The sequence below is a fragment of the Cervus canadensis genome, chromosome 9 (genome assembly GCF_019320065.1).
Source record: "Cervus canadensis isolate Bull #8, Minnesota chromosome 9, ASM1932006v1, whole genome shotgun sequence".
NCBI classification, from domain to species: domain Eukaryota; kingdom Metazoa; phylum Chordata; class Mammalia; order Artiodactyla; family Cervidae; genus Cervus; species Cervus canadensis.
This window is the reverse complement of record NC_057394.1, coordinates 11,045,503-11,068,694: the sequence shown is the minus strand read 5'-3', so window position 1 is coordinate 11,068,694 and position 23,192 is coordinate 11,045,503. Positions and strand designations below refer to the sequence as shown.

The 23,192-nt window shown below is 44.6% G+C and overlaps 1 protein-coding gene across 13 annotated transcripts in view; it reads right to left on the bottom strand.

The window, feature by feature from the left end:
• DOCK9 (dedicator of cytokinesis 9) overlaps positions 1-23,192 on the bottom strand; it is a 270,233-nt gene that overhangs the window by 61,919 nt on the left and 185,122 nt on the right. For all 13 annotated transcript variants that reach the window (XM_043477992.1, XM_043477995.1, XM_043478000.1 and 10 more), the window contains exons 23-34: positions 22,771-22,860; positions 21,229-21,344; positions 20,886-20,955; positions 19,956-20,081; positions 19,319-19,390; positions 11,456-11,602; positions 11,177-11,260; positions 10,141-10,252; positions 6,639-6,817; positions 6,282-6,395; positions 4,163-4,283; positions 32-165 (exon numbers count right to left, since the gene is read on the bottom strand). In XM_043477992.1, coding sequence (XP_043333927.1) covers positions 32-165; positions 4,163-4,283; positions 6,282-6,395; positions 6,639-6,817; positions 10,141-10,252; positions 11,177-11,260; positions 11,456-11,602; positions 19,319-19,390; positions 19,956-20,081; positions 20,886-20,955; positions 21,229-21,344; positions 22,771-22,860 — 1,365 coding nt within the window. The remainder of the gene's footprint in view (positions 1-31; positions 166-4,162; positions 4,284-6,281; positions 6,396-6,638; positions 6,818-10,140; positions 10,253-11,176; positions 11,261-11,455; positions 11,603-19,318; positions 19,391-19,955; positions 20,082-20,885; positions 20,956-21,228; positions 21,345-22,770; positions 22,861-23,192) is intronic.

The window sequence follows — 23,192 nt, the reverse complement described above, 5'->3', positions numbered from 1 at the left end:
AAAACACTTAAGTTACCAGAAAGGAACTTACCTTCTCCAGGGAATTGCTCTTCTCACTGTTCCTTTCTGGAAGGCTGTTCCCGGAGTCTGTGCTTATGAGGGAGCCTCTTGAATCAGCATTTCTCACACTATTGATGTTGGGAGTTGAGTTCGTATATGGAGAAGCTAAACAGAGGTCAAGCCAAGATCACAGATTTGGTGAGACAGAACAAAATAAAGGTAAGCACTCAACTTTAAAGGAAACTGCTTCTAGGGCACTTGTTTTCTTCTGTGAGGAAGTTGGCTCAAAACTTTTATCCAGTTACCTCTCCTTTAAAGAACTGAGCCACATAGAGTAAAAGTAAACTTGAATCTGAAACATTTGGACATAACTATCAATTCACTTATGAGAAACCACCTTTGATTGCTGAGACTGGGGGAGAACATGCTGTTTCAGACTGGGGTAGAATAAAGACTTCAAAAAATTAAAAAGATAAATCTACCTATAACCATCAAATAAAAAAAACCTAAATCATGCAATAAACCCACTGCACTCAAATGGCATGCCCAGGAGCCCCAGAAAACCCCGAGGGGTGTCACGGGACATTTTTAATTTTCAAGGAAAACACAATACTGGACATCCGTCGGAAACTGTAGTTTTAACCTCGGGCTGCCACATTCCTTTCCATGATGTCATATCTCTCTGAAGCGGGGTTGCTGTGATAAAAACCAAGGACTGGGTGAAAATCAATGTGGAAAAGGAAATGAGAATGCTGGTGAGCAATCTGATTTCAAATGTGAGAAGCTGTGCAGCGTCCAATAGGCACACATGCCCCATTAGTAAGAACCGTGGTTATTAAAAAAATGTTTTTTTCTTTAAATTTATGTATATAGTTTTCAAATGCCTCTTAAGTTTTTAGGTTATACGTACTTATTAAGTTATTTGGCCTTAAGTACCTAATAAACAGAACCACTTGGTGTTTCTCTTGGCCTGGGGACGCCATGAAAAAAACTACTCTGATAATAAGGGTGCTGTGAACTGAGACTGCTTGGGAATCTCTGCAATAAACATTTACGAGCAGAGAGGAAATCTAACTTGGAAATAAAATTCGTGACATCTGTGAGGAGAAAAAACAAAAAATAGCATTTTAAGGCAGAAGTCAGCCCCAACCTCGAGACTATGGAATTTTAAAAAGTACTAGATTGACTTCCTGCTTAGATAAGATTTCAATAAATCACATAATTAAAAATGACCCTCAGACTTGCACACTCTGGGCCGAACGAAGAGGCACGCCCCCGGCTGAGATGCCTGGTTGGCTGCACAAACTACAGGAGAAGACCCCCAGCCCCACGCAGCAGGCTGTGAGCATAGCCCTCTCGTCCCCAGGCTGCCTTCACCTAGCACCTCGGGACAGGCAGGCCCCTCTGGGTTTCAGCCTGCCAGTTAGCTGCCATGGACTGAGACACCTCTAAGTTACTCCACCCCCACCCCCAGGCTTATCCACTGTCCCCGAAACCGATTCAGTGTGTTAAGTGCATCAAGGAATGGGCCAGGAGGATCTGAAAATGGAAGTGAAGGCGGGAACATGTAAACCCCTGGCCACCCGCAGCACTGCCCCAGGACAGGAACTGTGTGACTGACTGCACGAGAAGCAGGTCAAAACGCTATGAAAAAGCAATAAGTCTTTTTCTACACTCAGAAAAGAGACATGCGTGGTGACCAAATTATAACTATTGGCCTCCTAATATAACCGGACTTAATGTAGAACACACAGCTCAGGAGAAAGAGGCTCCCGGGAAAGTGAAATTAGGCCCTAAATTCTCAGTTTTAGGCTCAATTCCAGCACAAGAGTCCTAATCTAAGGCAAACAGATGGAAATGCAATAAATCAAAATCAACAGGCTTAGCAGAACCATGTTCCTGTTGTGTGTGTTTGTCTGTATTTAATATCCTGGCCCGGTGCATAACTTTTCAGAGAACTTTAGTTCAACTCTCTCCCCTTTTGTACAGATAGCAAAACGTAATACACTGAGTAGGTGGAAAAAAGAACTCTGAGCCTAAGAATGCATGCCTTTTAAAATGAATGTAATCTTAGAGTAGTTTTTATTCAGGCGATGAATTGGTTTTAGAAATTTTCATGCACCATATTCCAAAGGCATTTAAAAAAAAATTGCTGAGGGTACATCCTCACTAAGTGTGGAAGGAGAATCTCCTCAAGAGATGGAAAGAGATGGAATTCCTTGGTGAATAAAAGAAGAGCTAAAGCTACCAGAAAACAACTAGCAAACCCAGTTCTAAGGTGGGAGCTTCCCTGGAAGGCATTTCTAAAAGGAAGTTAGGATTACAGTGTTTAAAGGTGGGGGGTGAGAGGAAGGTGGGCACATAGATAAAAGCCCAAGTCTGCTGCAGTGAATTCCCATGAAAAGTGGATCCAGATCTTAAAATTCAAGAAAGAATGAAAAAGACAAAATTAGTCTCAAGTACTTTTCATAACTTCACCATGAACACAGAGCAATCGAAGGCCATTTATGCCACTGAAGTTGTGCTGAAGACACCTCCATGGCTCAGCTCCATGTTCTCAAGGAATCCCAAACCGTAACCGGGCAAATGTGGAACTAGAGAATCAAGCCAGAGTCAAAACATCACCTCATTCTAGTTTCACCATTTCCACAAAGCCTTGGATCCTACAGAAACGCTGGTCAGAGGGAACAGAGAGTTAAGATTTAGGCTCCGGGACTCATCTGACTGGCTACCAAGAGTCTATCACAAAGCATGACTAACACTGAAGAACTGTGCTTGTTACAAAGGCAGTCAAATAACAACACTGAGGTGTCTACCTTGCCAAGCTCTGCAGTACTGAACTAGCTCTTCTTCCCTTACCAGGACTGTTTTTGAAATGTGGGCACAGGATGAAGAGGACAGACATCTTGCCCTTGCAATTGTAAATGGTGGAAGTTTGGGCCCAAGGATACAACTGTCTGACTTTAAAGCCAGCGCCATGAACTGCTGCAGACAAAGCCTGGAAGGGACCCCTTCCCACTCCCAGAGAGCGGCTGGGTGAGTGGTCAGCGTGGGAGGCCCAGGAGGAAAGCAGTGGAAATGCTGTGTGCCAGGCTCTGCATTCTGGATGAATTAACTCATTTCATCTTTACGGTGCCAAATGAGGTAAACAGAACTATCAAAAATACACATAAACATACGCAAGATTAAAGACTGGCATGGGTGTTTGAGGATAAATCTGAGCACTGGCGTGAGGTTCCCAATTTTACAGCCTGGCCAGTTTCGTTGCCTACGTGAAATAGCATGTTAGCAACAAGAACAACACAAAAGCTAAGGACATAAACTCAGAATGAACAATGATCCTGCAGATTGATCAGATAAAAGGACTGCCCTTTTATTTTGCCCTGTGGGTTAATTCCATCACTGGGTGGTCTGAGCACCGGCCACAATAGGGTGCTTCATTTATCTAAACTATGGTGTAAAACAGAGAGGGAGATAGAGACAGCATAAGCCTGTGAGTGTCTGTGAAGATGTATGTATATTTTTGTACCGTTATCTTTATGAAGGAGCTGGCACATGGGCTCAATTAGTCAGAATATTAATAAGTACATTTCTCAGGCATTTTTTTTTAAAGGAAAAACTACTCAATTTGAATCTTGAATTATGCCATCTGTTTTCCTCCCCATGGGGGCTGCTCTAACATTATTTTAGATAGGAAAAAAAACATTCTAGGAAAGAAGATTTTAGAAAACTGATTTCAGCATTGCATTCGAGCCATAAACCAGTAACTCCTTCAGGAATTACTCTCTCACATTTCATCTAAATCGTTAACACTACAAATAAACCCTAACCCCCACACACACCTGCAAAGATTTTCTTCTCCTAAAAGCGTAAACAATCTAATTTGAAGATTTAAAATGAAAAATTAACATGCATTAAACACAAAGCAAACAAGACAAATATGCAATTAAGTGTACTATATTCGGAATTCCTTCAAATTGGGGATCTTTATTTCAGTGTAGGGTTGAGGCGGGTTTCAGAGATGAGCAGCAAAATCGGAAAAAGAATATGTGAAGCAGAAACTCAAGACTTCAAAGTTCTGATCTGAAAGCTAACGGACGGCTGGATTAAAGACACTTTCTGAATTCGACTAGCGAGAAATAGGTCAGAGTCTGAGCATTACCAATGCCAGAGATGGCGCCAAAGAGGTCCTTGTGCAGGCTGGCGTCCAGCGTGCCCCCAGACTTCTGGGGCGTCACTAACGGGTTCACTGCCGGCAAAGTGAGGGATTCTTCCTTCACAGTCTGTGGAAGGGGGAGAGAGACAAGAAATCATTAAATATGGTTTTAAGAGAGTCACCGACTGTTCTTGGAAGTGTGAGCATGAGCGGGAGAACAGGGCAGAAAGGCCTGGCCTGCCCATCACGTGTGGGTGGGAGGACCAGCACGGAGCCTGTGAGGGGAGGACGGAGAGGGCAGTCAGAGCAGGAGTGGGGAGCTCGGGGCACTTCAGGCCTGGGGGGCAGAGCAGCCGTGGCCCAGGGAGTCCTGTCTTCCCCCAGAAGGTCTAGCCCCTCTCCCTTTCCACAGCTCGGATGCCCAGCATCTTTCTACATTATTTCAGCAGGTTTCTTCCTTCAGAAGAAGCCTCGAGTACTCTTTCTAACTTTCTAATGCTGATTTTTCTCTCACATCAGAAATCCTCCCAAATGAGCAATAATGACCTCACAATAGTGGTGGTGAAAACCTCTGCAGGTTAGGCACTTCATGCAAACTCTCAAGAAATGGTGTTCATTGTGAAGTTGTGTCGTAACAGAGATTATACTTCGGTGGAAGCCAGAGGAAAAGACGGTGTTCACATTTCTCGGGGCTGGAGGAGTACAGAGAGGACCCTGAATTGCTTATTCTGATTAGAAAAGCAGACAGATTCAGAGGACACACAGGTACAGTGCAGTGCTGTCGGGTGAGATGAGTGTGGTGAAGCCCACTTAAGGACAGTGACCACTCATGCTCCTTGGAACTACTGATACAAGACACGCTCTACAAATAGGGCTCCTCTCATGCACCATCAGGAAGGAGATGTACTCAGAGCAGGAGAGAGGTATAAAAGCCAGGACAAAGCACCACTGTAGGAGAAAAAGGGACGGAAAAGAAACACACAAGGAAACTCCCCAGTGTATGCCATCATGACAGCGGTTAAGAATGATGGAGCCAGTACAGGGGTCTAGAATAAACAGGAAAAGGACACTGAACTGCTACCCTGTTCAAATTAATGGCTGACTGTCTCCAACCAAAAGGCTTTGAGATCATACCTGGCATCACCCTTCACTCAACTTAATTTCTAATATATCTTTAAATATCTGCATAAGGCTAAAATAAATTAAGGTGGTCAATTAGCAGAGGTGGGATTGCTCATCTTGGCCCCCCCTGACATCTAGTCTGATTATCTTTCTAATTTTATAGACACAGGGAAACTTATGCCCAAATAAGTGGCTTTTCTAAGACTCTGTAGTATGCTATTAATACACCAGGACTGGGACTAGCACTGACATCTCATAATACACCGGTTAGAATTACATAGAATTATGCCTCTTTAAAAAAATAAAATTCTTTCCTCTATAAATGTTTCTTAGATACACAAAGATCCTGACATCTTACAAGAAAGTGAGCCATCTCGGAAAGCATGGCTTTTTATAATATTTTTTTTTTTTAAGAATGATTTTTAACAAGAGCTGAAAGTTTACTGATTGACCCCATCTTAGCCAGAAATGCAATTTACCAAGACTACTGTAGATTATTATGGTTTGGGGGGCAAAAAAGGAGGGGTGTATAGTTCAAGAGTGTCCCTCCAAATGCACATCCACCCTGAACCTCAGAACGCGACCTTATTTGGAAAGAGGGTCTCTGCAGATGTCATTAAGATGTAAGATAAGATGAGGTCACTGTGGATGAAATCCAAGCCCTGGTGTCCTTATAAGGATGGGACAGGATACCAGGGACACGGACGCACACCGGGGAGAACACCATGTGAAGACAGGCAGAGACTGAGTCATGCAGCCACAGCCAAACAAGGCAAGCATTCCAGGCAAGCACCAGTGGCTGGGAGAGGGGCATAGCCCCAGCTCTTCACCCGGCGCCTCCAGAGGGAACCAACCCCGCTGACACCTTGATTTTGGATCTCTGGCCCTCTGACAGTGAAGGAATATATTCCTATTTGCTCTAGGCCACCCCGTTCATGGTGTTTTGTTAGGGCAGCCGCAGGAAACAAATGCATGCCGTGTCTGTGTGGGTGTGCTTACGTACACTGCCAGGGTTCACCGGGAAGGGAGACACATCTCTCACATTGATCCGCTGGACGTTCTCAATCAGCAGACCGAACAGAGGCAGGTAGAGAGTGGCTATCCTCGCCTGATGGCTCTGGAACAAAGGCGCACAGTGTAAGTGACTTCCGGCCTTGGAGAGCTTAATGATGGACCGGGTGAGCACTGGCCAGGTCCTGTGTTGGGACCCTTCCTGTAAAGATGGCTCTTAGATTTTATTGCGTAAGCAGAGAAAGTTTTTGTGCTATTGTTACTAATTTTCTAATTGCTTATTTCTTTGGATTATTCCAAATGAAGGTCATGTTATCAGTCACATTTCCATGCATCAGAGAACGCTCACCCTGGAAGCGTATCTGTCGTCAAAAGAGTGCTTTATCAGCAGGTTCTTGAGCACGCCGATGGCGATCACCCGGACCTCCCTGAGCTCCTGGAGGGCGGCCCCCGCCTCCCTCAGCAGGAGCCCCACCAGGAAGTGGTTCCTGCAGAACTCGTCTGTGAGCGCGTAGTCGAGCTGGAGGTCTGAAACGAGCATGCGAGCAAACCGCTCCAGTCAGAAGGGGTGCAGCGCTCTCTGAATAAAACGAAAACCAAGCCCGCCCTTGCCTTTCAGGCTTCCCTGTGTGTGTCAACAGGTGGTCACATCTGGCTTCCAAAGGCTGATAACCTAAAACACTGCTCTACACTCCAAAATGAAAACAGAGTTTAAATACAATTAAATCGAACCGCAATGCAGGAGACTGCCTGCGATGCAGGAGATGCAGGTTTGATCCCTGGGTTGGGAAGATCCCCTGGGGGAGGAAATTTCTACCGACTCCAGTGTTCTTGCCTGGGAAATCCTATGGTCAGGGAGCCTGGTGGGCTACAGTCTACAGGGATCTCAAGAAAGTCAGACAGAACTCAGTGACCAAGCCACCACCACCATATAAATGCACTGGATTTTGATTATAGAAAGTATTACATCCTATTATTAAGTTAATGAATAGTTTTAGGATCAATTTTTAGAATATAGAACAGCCCATTATATTACAAATGTAATTTTGTTACTGATATGAAATTCAAATATTGTAGTAATTGACAACATTATAGAGGAGCAATTTGTGCACAACAAACACATAACTAAAGAATAAATATACATGGCCTATTAAAATGTTCTTCACTACATGAGTTCATTTATCTATTTCCTGGTCATTAATGCCCATATACTCCACCCAATGTGTTTAATGACAGAGTTAGCATATAACCTACTTATTTTGCTATCACTGAAGACCTTATTTAATATAGAATTTTCTCAAATACACTCTTAAAACTTCTGTACCTCAAAAAGCAAAGAGAAAACTACTATAAACTAGAACTAAAATGGACAAAGCACCATATCAAACTAGCTAAGTCATCAGCAAGCTAAGAGACAAGACTGAAAGCTCTTCTAGAAAAGAGATGTAACCAAATGTGAACTCTACTGAGGGAAGGTAGAAATAAGAAACAAAGTAACACTTTTCCAGTAAGCTGTGGCTTGGATTTAAATTCTTATACTGAATCCATTGTTAGAGGAAAGTCAATAGGCCTCTACTTTGGTTTTAATCTCATGCTGGACAGTTGTTTCTAACCCTATTTAAATTCTCACTCAAGTCCTAGGAACCTTTTCCAGGACTTTCCAGAACACTCGAGTCCACTGTTTATGAGTTTTAAGCACAGATTATTGAAAAGACAGTTCATAGCCTGAATTCACATGAGTCCCTTAGAAGAAAACTATTTATGGGTTTAACTGTACACATGTGTGTGTGCATGTGAGTACGTGTTTGCACAGAGAGAAAGGTGGAAGAGCAGGTGAGAAGGGTGAGAGGAAGGAGAATGCTAAAAAAAACCCAAAACCTCATTCCTATCGGTGCAGTTATGAAAATTCATACCGAAGCCATGTCCTTCTAAGCCCCAACAGTCTACAAGAGTTTGGGCAAGTCTCGGGGTATGTGAAGAGTCTCCTCACTCTGTTCTGCGGGAATAAACAACTGGCCAGTGGGGAAGATGAGAACACGTTCATTGCCCGACTGCTGGGCAGAAAGAGCTGTCCTGAGCACCCTGACAGGCGAGAGGAAAAGACAGTCATGGTCCCCAAGGACAAGTGGGCCAGGAACTGATGGTGGGCTAAGGGTGCAGGGTGGGGCGCTGGGAGAGGCAAGGGCCTGGCCAGCCCCAGATCCAGTGACTGGCTGAGTGACTGGCTGGGAGAAACACGAGGACCCCAGTGAGGTGCTATGTGAGGCTGAGCAGTGTCAGGAGTGAGGAGCTGGGACCAGCAGGTATGTCTGGTGTGTGGGGAACAGCTCACGGGGAGACAGATGGTGGGGCAGGGCTGGGCAGGGGACTCTGAATGGCCCAGAATGCTCAACCCTGTACTTTTTTCAGTTATTACCCCAAAGTCACCTTCTCAGTGAGGCTCTTCCCGGCCACCCAATCTCAATGTCACCCACTTCCTATCCCATTCCCTCACTTTTCCTCTCCTTAGCACTCGTCACTCTGACAGCCGGGGACTTCATCCTTATTGTCCACAACTGTATCCCAAGGTTAGGCAGAGTTGGTGCTGGGCAAATATTTGCTGAATGCATGATAACCAATGTCAGGCCACAGTCCCTACTTTGCTCTTTAAAGGCAGTTTGAGCCTCTTTGGGACATTTAAGATATTTATGTCTCTGAATGAATGCCTTTGTGTATTTCTCTCTGAATTTCAGGGTCACTTGATTTAGGTGTCATTAATAATATGACGGAGAAGGAAACAGAAACCCACTCCAGTATTCTTGCCTGGAGAATCCAATGGACTGAGGAGCCTCGCGGGCTATAGTCCATGGGGTTGTAAAGAGTTGGACATGACTGAGTGCCTAGGCAACAACAAATAGTTTGGTGGCATCCTTCCACGTTTTCTCTCCTGCAGCTTAAATAATCCTGAGCACATACAAGGTGCTAAATATTGCACTATGATAGACCTGAGAGTCTAGATGGATTCATTTGACTTACTCAGTGAAGACAAATCTCCATGAGCTTAATTCTCTTCAAACTCAGAAAGGATACAGAACAGTTAATAAAGACTCAACATGCAAGCATAGAAAGCATGTGAAAAGCCGTGTTGCATGTGACAAAGGTTACTGCTACTGCTATAAACAAGGACTAGGAAAACAGTGGGAGAATACACTTTAGAAGTGAAGCAGGGTTTTTTGATTGTTTGCTTTACTTCTTAAAGAAACCTCCTAGAGGACCTAGTGATTCCAGGAGCAAAAAACAAGAAGCCTTCCGGGGATGTTATGGTAATGTGTTAGCTACAGTGAGAACAAATTCACTGGCTTATCGTGAATTTTAAAATTGATCCAAGTACATGGGAAATGCCTAAATGCATAGCACACGTAAGCATTTCAGCAATCACTTGCATTCTTTTTCTTTTCAAGGAGGAAGATGCAAGAAAGCAAGCGTCACAGCCCACACCTACCTACAGGAGTGTCATTTGACTCCACAGTTGGTGAAAGAAAAGCTAATTCATAAGAAAAAAGGAAAAGTGAAACAAATAAAAATAAACTACAGTAAATAGAAAGGATTTCTATTGTTTAAGCAATGGACTTGTTCAATGAAAAAGAGTCACACTGGCATGATCAATAGTCTGGTAAGTTTGCTAAAAAAAAGTTAAGTTCCTATGAAGCATTTTATCAATTAAAAAAAAAAAAGGAAACGAGAAAAAAAATGAATTAACCAATGAAAAATGTCAGATATTCTTAATGTCATGTGTGAACTAATTCTCTTATTTAAAATGAATGGCTCTCTTTTTGAAAAGACTAGGATTAATATATTTAAAGATAGATTACCTTGATATCTTTGAATCCTGCCTTTTCCAAATGGCATTGGTAAATTCAAAGGAATATAATGTTCATGATTGCACACCACACGGAGAAATTCGAATTTGTATTCGAAGAGGGTCTGCAGGAAAAAATTGGTTATAGTCATAAGTTATGGATACTCTGCACAGACTCCTAAGAAACCCCTGAGGAATGACACGCTGCCTGTGGGTTCATCCCTGTCTCAGGGCTACACATTCGAGGCTACTTTACAGATTTCAGCATGGCTTCAGGGATTCATGTGAAAATGGGGAACACACTTTGTTAAATAATGTCCTCCATTGACTTTTAGGGCATTTATTATTTATGCTCCTCCAACTTCAATAAAGGATTTCAGGCGGCTTATAATTACAGACCAGATTCAAAGCAAGAAAAAAATGAAAAAGGCAGGTCTTTAAAATAGACACACAAGGGAAGAAACAGAAAATTCCAGCAGAGAAAGACTGTGTGGTTCCTTCTGTTACCTTGTTAAATAAACTATGATTTGTAACAAGAATACTTTTAGTTTTGCAGCTGAGAAGTCATTTTGGGTATTTATGAGAAAAACCAACAGGTATGTTTATGTTACATTTGGAATTACTGTGTCTCTAATATCTCACACAGGCTTCCCTCCTGGCTCAGTGGTAGAGAACCAGCCTGCTAATGCAGGAGATGTGGGATTAATCCCTGGGTGGGGAAGATCCCCTGGAGAAGGAAATGGCAACTCACTCCCGAATTCTTGCCTGGGAAATCCCATGGACAGAGGAGCCTGGTGGGCTATAGTCCATAGGCGTCATAAACAGTCAGATATGACCTGGTGACTAACTACACACACACACACAATATCTCACATACTACTGTGAGTACTAGTTAGTAATAGTTAGTATCTCCAAGGGAGGGCAGTGAGTAGCACCTCTGGGACTGAAAGAAAATTCTGATGTGAACCCAGAGAAACAGGTGGGTATCAGGATTCACTCAGAGAGACAAGAAGAACAGTGTGTGACACGCACACACAGGCACACACTACCTTAGGATCGCCAGGAGCAAAGCAGCTGATGTAGTTGTTGATCTGCTTGAAGACAAAGCCCCTGTCCATGAAAGTGAAACATCTCTGCGGAGGAAACAACCCACAAAGGTAAGTACTCAGGCTGTCGTGGAAAGCTGGGTTTCAAATCAGTGTTCTCTGTGAATAAGTTTATCCTCTGGCATAAACACATTCACTGAGCATCTACTGTGTACGAGTCACTCTGCTAGAAAGAGCACGTTCAGCCCCCGGTGGACGCCCTCCCCGCTGGAGGCCCCCCACCTTGATGAACACAGCCAGGCTGTGGTTGGCGTTCTTGGACGCATCCGGGTTATCTCGGAACTTCTGCGTGATGTGAGGCATCAGCATAGTCACAACAGTTTCCACCGCGTGATGATAGGAGGCGGGGAATCTCTGGTTTCGCAACAGCTGAAAAGGGTTTAGAGCAAACACTGATTATTTTTTTAAGTTGAACTGTTTTGAGGGAGGTGGGGGAATCTCATCTCTGAAAGGTACAGGCATTCAAATCAGCCAAAGTAAAATGCAGAGATTGCTTTAGAAAGCACTGGCTTAGGGTTAAGCCTCAAGTATTCAAACTGAACACACACAGAATGGTGACTGTATGTCACTAGTTGAAACTGCTCAGGAGGAGTCCTCTTTCACTTTACATAATAATTTTTTTCTCTATCAGGAATGCATACCTAAGAAATCACACACAGATCACTTAGCAATTAGCTACTACTTACCATGTATCTTCTACATACTGGGCACTGTATTAGATATTTTTATGTAACTTTTTCATTAAATCCTTAAACACTCTCATTTTTATGGAGGATCAGAGAGGTCAGGTAAATGTGTCTTCAGTCACACAGCTGACAATAACAGAGACTCAAGCCTGGATCTATTTACACAGTGAGCTCAAGGCCTGTGTGCATTCTGCTATGTGAGGCCGCACTGCCCCCTCCCACCCCTCTCCCGCTCCACAAATGGAACAGTTTACTGAGGACCCCAAATGGGAAGCGGGCTGTACTGGATGGTCCATGCATGCATGTGATTCTAACCCCACAGCAGGGGGTATTTCCATCCCTATGTTACAAAGAGGAAACTGAAGCTCGAAAAGATTCAATAAATAATTGAATCTGACCTTTAATATCCTTCCTTCCCTTCTCCCTTTTAGTGGCAGAACACTGGGGTTGGACAGGGACACATGGCCTCCCAGCTAGAGGCTACATTTCCCAGCATAACTTGTGACAAGATAATGGCCATGTGACTCATTCTGGCCAATGGGCTGTAAGAGGAAGTTACGCTTGGCTTCTAAATCCTCCTCTTTGCCACTGCCTGGAATGTGGAGGTGGTGGTGAGCCAGCTTCTCAACCATGCAGACAAGGATGATACCTGGGCTGGATAACTGGATAGGAGTGTGAATCCCCAAACGACCTTGTGGGACAAGCTTCCCACTGTTTGAGCGGCCTATGGCTCATAATTTTCTAAAAGAGAGAAATGAACCTATTGTCTTATTGAAGCCACTATTATTTTGGCCTATTTTGGAGCAGCCAAACCAGTATCTTAAGAGCAAACAAACAGTATTTTGTAAAACTAGAACTGGAGCCTAGGTATTTTGGTATGAGAGCATGCATTATTTTATGCTTTAAATACCAGAAACTATAATGAAATTTTGGAACTCCAGCTTTACAACAATCTCAGTTCTCACACCAATAACAAGACAATCTTTGCAAATGTACATAAACTCAAGAATCCAGTGAGGAAAGGATCAAGTCATAAGAATTGGAAGTTTATCTACTTTAAAAACAGAACAGTAAAATCTGAAATTCCAAAAGGATTTTGTTCCATTCTTGCAAACCAGTAACTCTAGATCCTGAGGTGTCAGCCTTTATCAACCATTAGCTATCAGGAACTCAGGCAAGGCCAACTCTAACCACTAAGCATGACTGCCAGCTCCCAAGCCAGCCACTCCTAAAAAACAAGGTCTTCCAAGAAAAGCCTACTGAAGGGCGCTGAGTTAACAGCTGCTTAAACCATGAAAAGTGGATGGAAAATTCTATAATGGAGGGATGGGGTGGACCGCATGGACCTATGAGTCAACAGTATCACAACTAAAAGTGGGACAACTGGGCATCCTATACCTCCTGATATGTAAGATACAGGAGTACCAGCTAACGTGTATCCTTGCCACATAGAAAATCAAACCTTGAATTTAGCCTCTAGATATCACTACACAAGAAACAGAAGGTACAGAGAATCACGTAATGTATTACTGCAAGCTTACAATCGGCCAAATCTAGAGTGTGGGAAATTCTGCAGGTCAGGTGGCCTACTTTCTTCAACAAATACACTGCGTTAAGAAATAAACAAATGGAGAAGGAACAGTGTGAGGGTCCAAGAAAACTTCAGGGCCACATCAACCCATGGCAATGTGTGGACTGTATTTAGATCCTGATTCAGATCAATTGTAAAATGACACTTTCAAGACACCCGGGGGAAACTGAATACAGATGGGGTGTTAGATGATAATAAAGAAATATTGCTAACTTTATTGAGTGTCATAATGGTGCAATGGTTATTCTTTAAAGGCTTTACCCATTGGATATTATACACTGTAGTTTTACAGAGGAAATGATAAAATATTGAGGAAATGTTCTTAAAATACTCTAGGAAAAAGAGAAGTATGGGGGTGGATACATAAAGCAAGAATGGCAGAGTGTTGGTAACTGTTGAAGCTGAGTGGGTGAGAGGTGTGTGTGAGATTCATTAAACTACTCCCTTTCCTTTTAGAATTTTCTATAATAATTTTTTTTTTATTAAAAGGAAAGAAGTGTGGTGAAGAGTGGTGTATAATTAACCTACCAACCAACCAACAATACTGCTCAGTGACTAGGAGGTGATAACTCAGTGCCTTTGAAGGGTGAGATGAAGCTCCCTCTTGTGACAAACAGCTATTGTCAAGAGTCCTAATTTGGCAACACAGCAATGAGGTAAGATGCACATGGAAGGGTGATAAAGGCTGAGGCGATGAGATGCTTTTACGGAGAGCACTATAAACTGAGATGGAAGCACATGACCTAGGCTAACGAGCTGGTGTCTAGAGCAGTTAAGTACATGAGCGCTGGCTCGGGACAGGATGCTGAGATGGCAGGGGACTTCCTGGCCAAATGGAATGCTGCCTCCTGACCATGTCCTGCTGCAGGATCTTTCCTCAGTGCTGAGGCAGCGTCCATGGTGGCCCAGCCCCCACCATCTCTGCCTCCAACAGATGCTGCTGGTGCGAGGTCTGCCTGCCCACAGACTGTTCAAACTCCGGGGGGAAGGTAGACTTGTTGGTATAAAGTTTTCCAACCACTCTGGTAATGCACAGTCAATTTCACCTTATCACTACTGTTCCTCTCCAAGGTCTCTATTAACTGTCCGCTGCTTGCCTGCAATGTTCTCCCACAATCTCATTGCTGTCTCTGGGATAATCCTGTTTGCACTCTTCCCCTCTACCCTCAGCCTGAGCCCGTACCTGGGAACGAGCTCCTTCTGCCGGACCCTCATTCTGCTCCCACAAGGGAGGCAGCCTCCAAGGCCCAGGCGGAGCTCCAGCTCCAGCACCACACGAATGTCCTCTCGTGTTGCAGCTCACACGGACACCTTCACACGCTCTCCTCTAAATGCATGTTCTCCTTCTCTGAGGACTCTAGCAACTGCACGACGGAGGTCGCACTCTCCAATCTTCCTGCATCTCTCCTCAGTGCTCTGTCTGGAGCACACACTGTTTAAAACAAGCCCTCGTGGATGGAAGCATGGCTGTTAACCATTCTGGCATCACACATGCACAGAGTTTCACACATCGTTCAGAAGTCTGGGCAGTCCACTCAGAACAGGAACCACACTGCCCTTCTTTCACTCTTCAAATGAAAGCTCTTTTCTTGCTCAGTTAAGACAGAAAATGGCTGAAAGCTAAAAAACTGACACTTAGGGAAAAGGTTCAGCCTGTCCCCAGCCAGGTTTCCAGCTTCCTGGAGGAGCACCTGTGGAATGCTAACAATTTGCTTGAGTCAACATGGGAGGGAAGGAAACTCAAAATGAGTCTGCTGAAATTATAGCTGCTAAAACTAAACGATAGGGAAGAAAAACCTAAAATACGCTGACCTTAGAGGCAGAGTGGAGCTGGGGGTTGGGAACTCCTCAGGAGGCCACAGTGAGGCCTATTTTGTACTTTTCCCCCAAAACTACTTATTATACATTCTAAGCACATCACCTATGGAACACTCAAGCCTGGAACGGTCACAGGTAATCAATCTAAACTTCACAGGTCCATCTGTGGTGGTATGGAAGTTGACTATTTCAGATGCTAGTTCAGAGAGATGCTCTGATTCTCAGCTCTCCTCTGCAAAGGGGTCACAGTTTGATTGGCTGGGGATGGGAAGGTGGACACATGACATTGCCTTCACCTTCAGCATGACAGTGTGCAGGTCTATCTCTCCCCATGTATGTGCGTCAGATGAAACCGCCTGGCCAGCACCGGGAGTAGAAAATGAAGACTTAAGTTCATCACACTCTATGACCCCAAGTGCTGGTTTGTGGCAGACTTTCTTGAGAAGGGCGCCTTCAAGGACACTGAAAGCACTGTCTAGCTCTTATGTGAACCATGGCCCAGGTGCTCCTACGAGACAGCTGTGTGCCTGCCTACAGCAACTGAAGACAAGACTCACCAATGAGGAAAAATGTCAAGGTCAGGATTATAAACACATTGGATTATTTTGACAATCTTCAGCCTAAAACAGAAAAACTCTAAGGGGATTTGACCATGATTCTGGAAACCACCAATGGTACAGAAATGGTAAATATGAACTTGTTCCCTAAATCCAGAGCACAAGAACTTAAGAGACTAGGGCATACAACTCGACACATGTAAGACAAACATTAAAACAGCTAATTCAACCATATATAACTCATCACTCCTAAGATATGAGGCAAAGTGACTGCAGGCTTCAAAAAGCATAAGAGAAGTTACTAGATCAAGGTGTGATTTAGCTAGTGGTTACCATGGGGAAAGGGAATTGGGAGGGGCAATATAGAGCCAGGGGAGTAAGAGGTGAGAACTATTAGGTGTAAAATGAGCTGCAAGGATATACGGTACAACAAGGGGAATATGGCCAAGATTTTATAATAACTATAGATGGAATATAACCTTTAAAATTATGAATCACAATTACAATTACAACCTGTAATTTGTATAATATTGTAAAGCAACTCTACTTCAATTTCTAAATCCTTAAAAAAAAAAGGTGTGGTTTCAGGGAAGGGCGGCATGATTTAGGAAAAGGGTGGTATCTTGGGTGACATGGGAGCAGAAGTCATGGGGGAAGGGAGCCCCTCTAAAAGTGACCAGTGTCGGACTCCCCCGAGTGGTGAGCAGGTGTTCCGAATCCCTTTTTATAGTAAATTATGCTACAGTTAAGCATTCTCTTTTTGGATGCCTGTGTTTCTTTTCAAGCTGGAATGCTTTAAAATAAACTACCTCGAAAAACCCTCTGAATGCTGTTTTGAGACCAGGATATAATTAACTTACAGAAAAGGTTGTGCAAGGCAGCACTTGAGTGGCCTATGTAAAGTCCCAAAGGATAAACTAAATATTTATCTATGGAGAGAATTGGGCTATAGGCTGGGAACGGCAGGACACTGGTGAGGGGTGACTCTGACTTTGGCATGATTCTTGGCTCTGCTAGGCTGTGTGATCCTGGGCAGGCCACTTCATGGGTCTAGACCCCCACCATCCACCTCTGTGAAATAAGGGGGCAGCTGCACAAGAAGGTGGCTTTCTGGTCTCTACTGACCCCAAAATTCTACGGTTTAATTTGGCATCTTGAGAAAAGCACACACACAATTCTTCATTAACTTGCTATCATAGTTCTAAGCTAGATGACACAGATCCATGCCTGCTCAGTGGTGTCCAACTCTTTGCAACCCCGTGGACTGTAGCCTGCCAGGCTCTTCTGTCCATGGCATTTCCCAGGCAAGAATAGTGGAGTGGGTTGCCATTTCCTTCTCCAGGGATGGAACCCACGGCTCTTGCCTCTTCTGTATCGGCAGGTGGATTCTTTACCACTAGCGCCACCTGACACTTGATTTAAATACACTCTCAGGAATGTCTCAGATGTGCTCCTCACCTCCTTGACCATGGCTCCTGTGTTCTAACCGCACATTTTCCCACCTGATCTCCATGGGGGCACGAACCACACTGCATTTAACTGCACATCCTCCGAGCCTGGCACGTGATAAGGGCTCAGTGAGTACCTTCTGAACAAATTGGCTACTTTAAAAAATGCAGTCAGGTCACCAGTCTAGGAAGTGATCCCATTTGTTTAAAGACAAAAATAATGAAAATCCAGTAGGGCCTCTTTGTGAACTGAATTGTGTCCCTCTCCCTGACTACCCCCCAGAGGCCAGATGTTGAAGTCCTAAGCACCTCAGAATGGGAGCGTTTTTGGAGATAGGGTCTTCCAAGAGGAAATTAGGATAAAATGAGGTCATCAAGATGAGCCTTAACCTTACAGGACACGCGAGGAGGATATGAGGATGCAGACAAGCAGGGAGAAGACCCCCCATAAACCGAGGAGAGACACCTCAGAGGAAGTCAGCCCTACAGACACTTTGCTCTCAGACCTCTCCCCTCCAGAATCACAAAGAGATGAGTTTCTGTTGTTCAAGCCCCCGAGTATTGTACTTGTGATGGCAGTCTCAGCAGACTAAGACTGGCCTAGAGCCTGTCTTGAATAGGAGATGACATCTTTAACAGAAAGGCAGTATAACATAACATGCTGAGGGTGTGTGTGTGCGTGCACACACGCGTGTGAGTGTGCCTAGTTAGCTGCATACTGCCAAGGAGACAATCTGCTAGATTTTTCCCTTGGCAGGCTGTGCTGGCGTGATTTAGATGGTGCATTACTCTGTGGAAGGCAGGGCCCACCTCCATCTGGCATCTCCCCTGTGCACTAGAATTGGATTTAAAAGGGGAAAAAAAAAGAAAGGAAACCTCCTCAGGCTCCAGCACTGGCTCTGTAGCAGAAAGCACAGCTTTAGGTTCTGAACCACCACCCTCCCACCTGACAAAATCCACCGGCCCTTCCCCAGGCTTGCTCTGCACCCAGATCCCTGGTCCAGGCGGCCCAGAGCTCAAGCCTCCCTCCCTTGGGCCCCCTTATCCTCCCCACATTCACCGCGGGAGCTGCTGGGCTCCAAGATGGCTGCTCCCTACTTAAGCGCCTGCTGCACCCAACCACACGCCCCGAGACCCCGCTTCTGCAGAGCTAAGATGCAGCTGCTGACCATACACCCTGAGACCCGACTACTGCACAGCTAAGATGCAGCAAGAATCCCGTTACACAGCAATTCTGGGACCCAGAGAGTCTCAGAAGCAATTCTGCCCATGGCCACCTGGGTTTACTGCACTGGAATTCTATAAATATGTATCTACACCAAGCCTCAGATAGCCAGTGGTGGTGTCAGTCCAGAGCCAGTTCATCTTGTGGCAGAGACCAGCAGGGACCAGGGGACAGCCCAGGACCCAGAGAGTCACACACATCTGGGAATCACAAGGAGGAGGTGTCTGGTGGGGATGGAGTTGTCTCTGAGTCCACTCACTGGCTACTGAGGCCGTGTGGTCATATCAGATTTTCTCATCCAAGTTCCTGAGAATACTCTACCATCTTCAAGACATTTAAGAAACCCTGGGTAATTACATTTTAAATGAATGCTTAAGCTGCTACTCCTGTTTCCACAAATGTGAAGATTTCTAAGCTAGTCAAAGGAAAAGACATACTTCTCTTTGGATTTTTAATAACACAGTGCTCATGAGTGTGGGCTCTGGAGCTGGACTGGTCACAAAATCCCCTTCCTCCATGTGCCACAGCACGGCCCTGGGCACTCATGCACTCTGGTCTTAGCTTCTTCATCCATAAAACAAGGGGAGAGACTAGCATTTCCCTCTGTGGGGTTGTTGTAAAGCTAAAATGCCTTAATACTCAGAAAGCCCCTAGAACAGTACCGGGACTGGCACCCAGAGAGCATTAATAACTGTTGGCTACAATGAAAGAGACTGTCCCTTGAGAACTGCCAGGCAAACCTTGAGAGGAAGTGACATACCTTAACTTTGGAGTTCTCTATCAAATGCTGAGCCATGGATTTTATCAAAACTTCAAAGAAAAACCATGAGTACTGAAAGAAAAAAAAAAAAAGAATCCAGTAAGGAAGACAACAAATCAGAAGACGAGACGTTTACTCCCTTAGTAAGGTCACTGACAAGAAACAAGTGTGACCTGAAAACACAGCTGAACCTCTGGACGAATGGTCGGACCCGAGGGCTAAGGCAGATATGCACCTGCTTCCACGTGTCCAACAGTAAACAGTGCCATCCCACTGGGAAACTGGGTGCTTATGCTCAGCACGGCACAGCCAGCCACAGGCGCCCCTGGATCTCACACGTGGCCTCTCCTCTCGGCTGACTCCCACCCGCGGACACTTGCCTTGATAGTCTCTGACTCAGTGTCCACCACTGGTCTGAATATGACTGGGACACTCTGAATGTAGTAATACCTTGTGGCTGTCTTTGGAGCACAAGCATAAATAGCAAAGTTGGTACTGAAGAGCTAACTCTGTTACCCGCTTTGAGGAGGTGCTGACTGTCTCCAAAAGCACAAAGAGGGTGAAATCGATCAGGCCATGAAGTTTGAAGTTTCTTCAATTTGCCTACCGCAAAGCCACACTGGCCCTCCCGACGTACCTTGAGTAGTTTGTTGCTGGTGAGGAAGTCAGCAGAAGGCTTGAGAATTGTGGTCATGGATTTGGTCAGCTCTTCGTGCACCGTCTTGTATTCAGAAGCAATATATGGCTCGGCTTTATATGCATACTTTGAAGAAAACGGAAATATACTTTAGTGCACTGGTTCTCCAAGATGGGTTGAGAGTTGGAGAGGCTCCCAAGGATGGAGACCAGGGATCAGGTACCATGGATGGGTGGGAGAGGGTGTGGACACGGAAGGTGGGAAGGGTGGGTGTCATGTGACAGGAAGAGGGAGCCCAGGGTGTCTTCAGGGAACCTATCAAAACATGTGACCCATCTGACTCAGCTGGTGGGTCTTCCAGGACAGAACTCTACCTCCCTAAAACTGTAATCAATGTGTCACATGACTGACATGCAGCAACTGATTCCTTGAAGCACCCCAACTTAGTTTAAATATAAACTAATATACAACTACAATTCAGAGGTGTTCAAGTCTAAAGAGAACATGTGTAACTATTCAGAACAGTAAAGGCCACTGTGTTGACTGAATATTGTATGTGAATGATGAACCTGTTGACATTTATCTAATGTCATCTCTTGCTTTCTTACATAGTCCAATTTGATGGTGGCTAGAGCTAACCTTCCATCTTTAAACCTCTACACCATTTGGGTCACATTATTTGAAAAACCCTTAAAAAAAGAAATGTAGCTGAAAGGATGAAGTTAAGGAAATAAATGAATGGCTGCCCCTCTTTAGACTTCCCCCTCATTCAGGTACAAGCACCGGCTGCAGGAATAGAAGAGACAGCAGAGGTCATCACAAATACATCCCCAAATAACTAGATTTAAGGGAAAAGAAAAAAAAAAGGTCCTTAGAAGGAAAGTTGGAGAGCCACAGATTTGAATGACTGGGGCAGTTTAATTTACATACCTTAACATATGACCTCAAGTGGCTCTCCAATCCTTCCTCATGGCACTGGGCAACCACATGAATAATGACCCTACACACCACAGGAATGAATAAAGCAATGAATAGTAATGTGGAAATGGAAACATTTCATTATTATCACAGTAGTAGTAGAACAATGATGATCCTATTGGCACCACAGGAAACAAGGAAACAAGGCATTGGATGGGGTCCCCACATATGGGATCAAAACAAGTTTCTTAAATATCACGTTCAACACGTACTGGCACCCCAGATATGTATGGCTGTGCTCCAGATGTGGACAGACTGAAAGGGAAGAAGGGTACCACCTTTCCGCCTCACTCACCGCGTCACGTTGACCGCGACCTCCTCCTGAGTTGCTCGGGTGAGGACGCGGAAGAGCTGGTTTAGGATGGTGGGCAAGAAGGCGATCATCACGTGACCCTCCATTGCGTGTAGGCTCTACAGGCATGGGATGGCAAGGTTCGTGTTATCTTTTTAAAAGTAAACCGACCCTGAGAAATCTCCACTCAGCTTCAAATACAGATGGAAGGAACCCATTGAAACAGAGACAGTGGCAACCAGGCTACTGGACAAAGATGTCCACATCCAAAGCCTCAGAACCTGTGACTATGTTATATGGCAAAGGGGAATTAGGGCTGCTAGTCAGATTAGCTGACCTTGAGACGGGGGACTCTGTTAGATTATACAGGAGGGCCCAAAGCAATCACAAGGGTCCTTAGAAGTCAAAGAGGGATTAGGGGAGTGGTGGGGAAGAATGCTCCGAGATGCAACATTGTTGGCTTTGAGATATGGGAAGGGGTTACAAGCCAAGGAATGAAGGAGCCTTTAGGAGCTGGAAAAGGGCAGGAAAAGCTCTCCAGAGCTTACAGAAAGGAACTCAGCCCTGTTAATAACATCCTGGGTTTGGCCCAGTGAGACTCATGTCAGACTTCAGAGCTACAAGAAGTGCAAGAAAACAGATTTGTGTTGTTTAAAGCCACCAAGTCTGCAGTAATTTGTTAGAGCAGCAATGGAGAATGAATAAAAGGCTCTTCTTCAAGTCACATGGCTCCTATGATGTAGCTGAAAGGGGACTTGAAGCAGGGATTTCAGAATCCCCATTCCATTTTCCTTGCTTAAAACAAACCAATTCAACTTCTCATGCTTCTTCTATTTTGTCCCAATGCCTAGAACACATTTTTAGCTATTGCTCCCCTAGAATCAGGTTCTGGGTGAAACTCCCCTGGACCAACCTCCTGCTCGCCCCAGGAGCCTCCCGTCTGCACAAAGCTAGGGCTGGTCACGTGCATTGTTGTTGTGCAGTCACTCAGTCATGTCCGATTCTTTGCAACCCCATGGACTGTAGCACACCAGGCTTCCAGGGTTTGCTCAAGCTCCTGTCCATTAAGTTGGTGATGCCATCCAACCATCTCATCCTCTGTCGTCCCCTTCTCCTCCTGCCCTCAGGAGTTTATGTGTTATTTCTGTTCCCCCCCCTCCCCCCACCTAGAGCACATTCACCAAGGTTACGTTGTCCCCCACAATGAACTAGAAGTTACTTAATGGTGGGACTAAAGTCACTGTCTTTTATGTCCCTGTAACCGTGCTCTGTGTGCAGTGAGCGCTCACAGGAAGGGCCTACAAGTGGCTGGTTTTCTCTGTGGATCACATGTTTTAGGCCAGCCTGAGAAAAGTATATGTGGGGCTGGATGAAGACTGCAGTCATACCATTTCTGAGTCTACTCCTTGGCACTATCTAAAAGCCTAGAGACGATATCACTGTGAGAACATCTGGTGAAGAGCAGCCTTATAAGGTTTCCAGGGGTGGGAATAACACTCACCACCAAACAGAAAAAAGGGAGTTACTAAGAAAGACATCTGATACCTTAAGGTATTTTACGAGTTCACTTCCTAAGGCCTGGGCTCCGGATTCGGTTTTCTGACAGTACTGAAAAAAATTATGTAAGTGCTGATCCTGCGGAGATAAAAGAAGAAAGGAAAATGAGAGCCTGTTAGCATATCTGGTGTGGACACGGAGGTATTTGCTTCCGCAGCATGCATGTTTTATTGAGACTATGAAACATCATATAAAAATAAAATTAAATTTAAAAAAAAAGACTTCAAAGGTCCTCCAACAAAAGTGGAAAATTTACTTTGAGAACTGTTACTTGTACTACCCATTTATATCATTACATGAGAGCACCTCATATATACTTTCTTTCTTTACAAAAGGACTTACAGAGTGAAAATATATCTATGTAACATATCAATTAGGATTTTATTCTACCAATAAAATCATGCAAATTC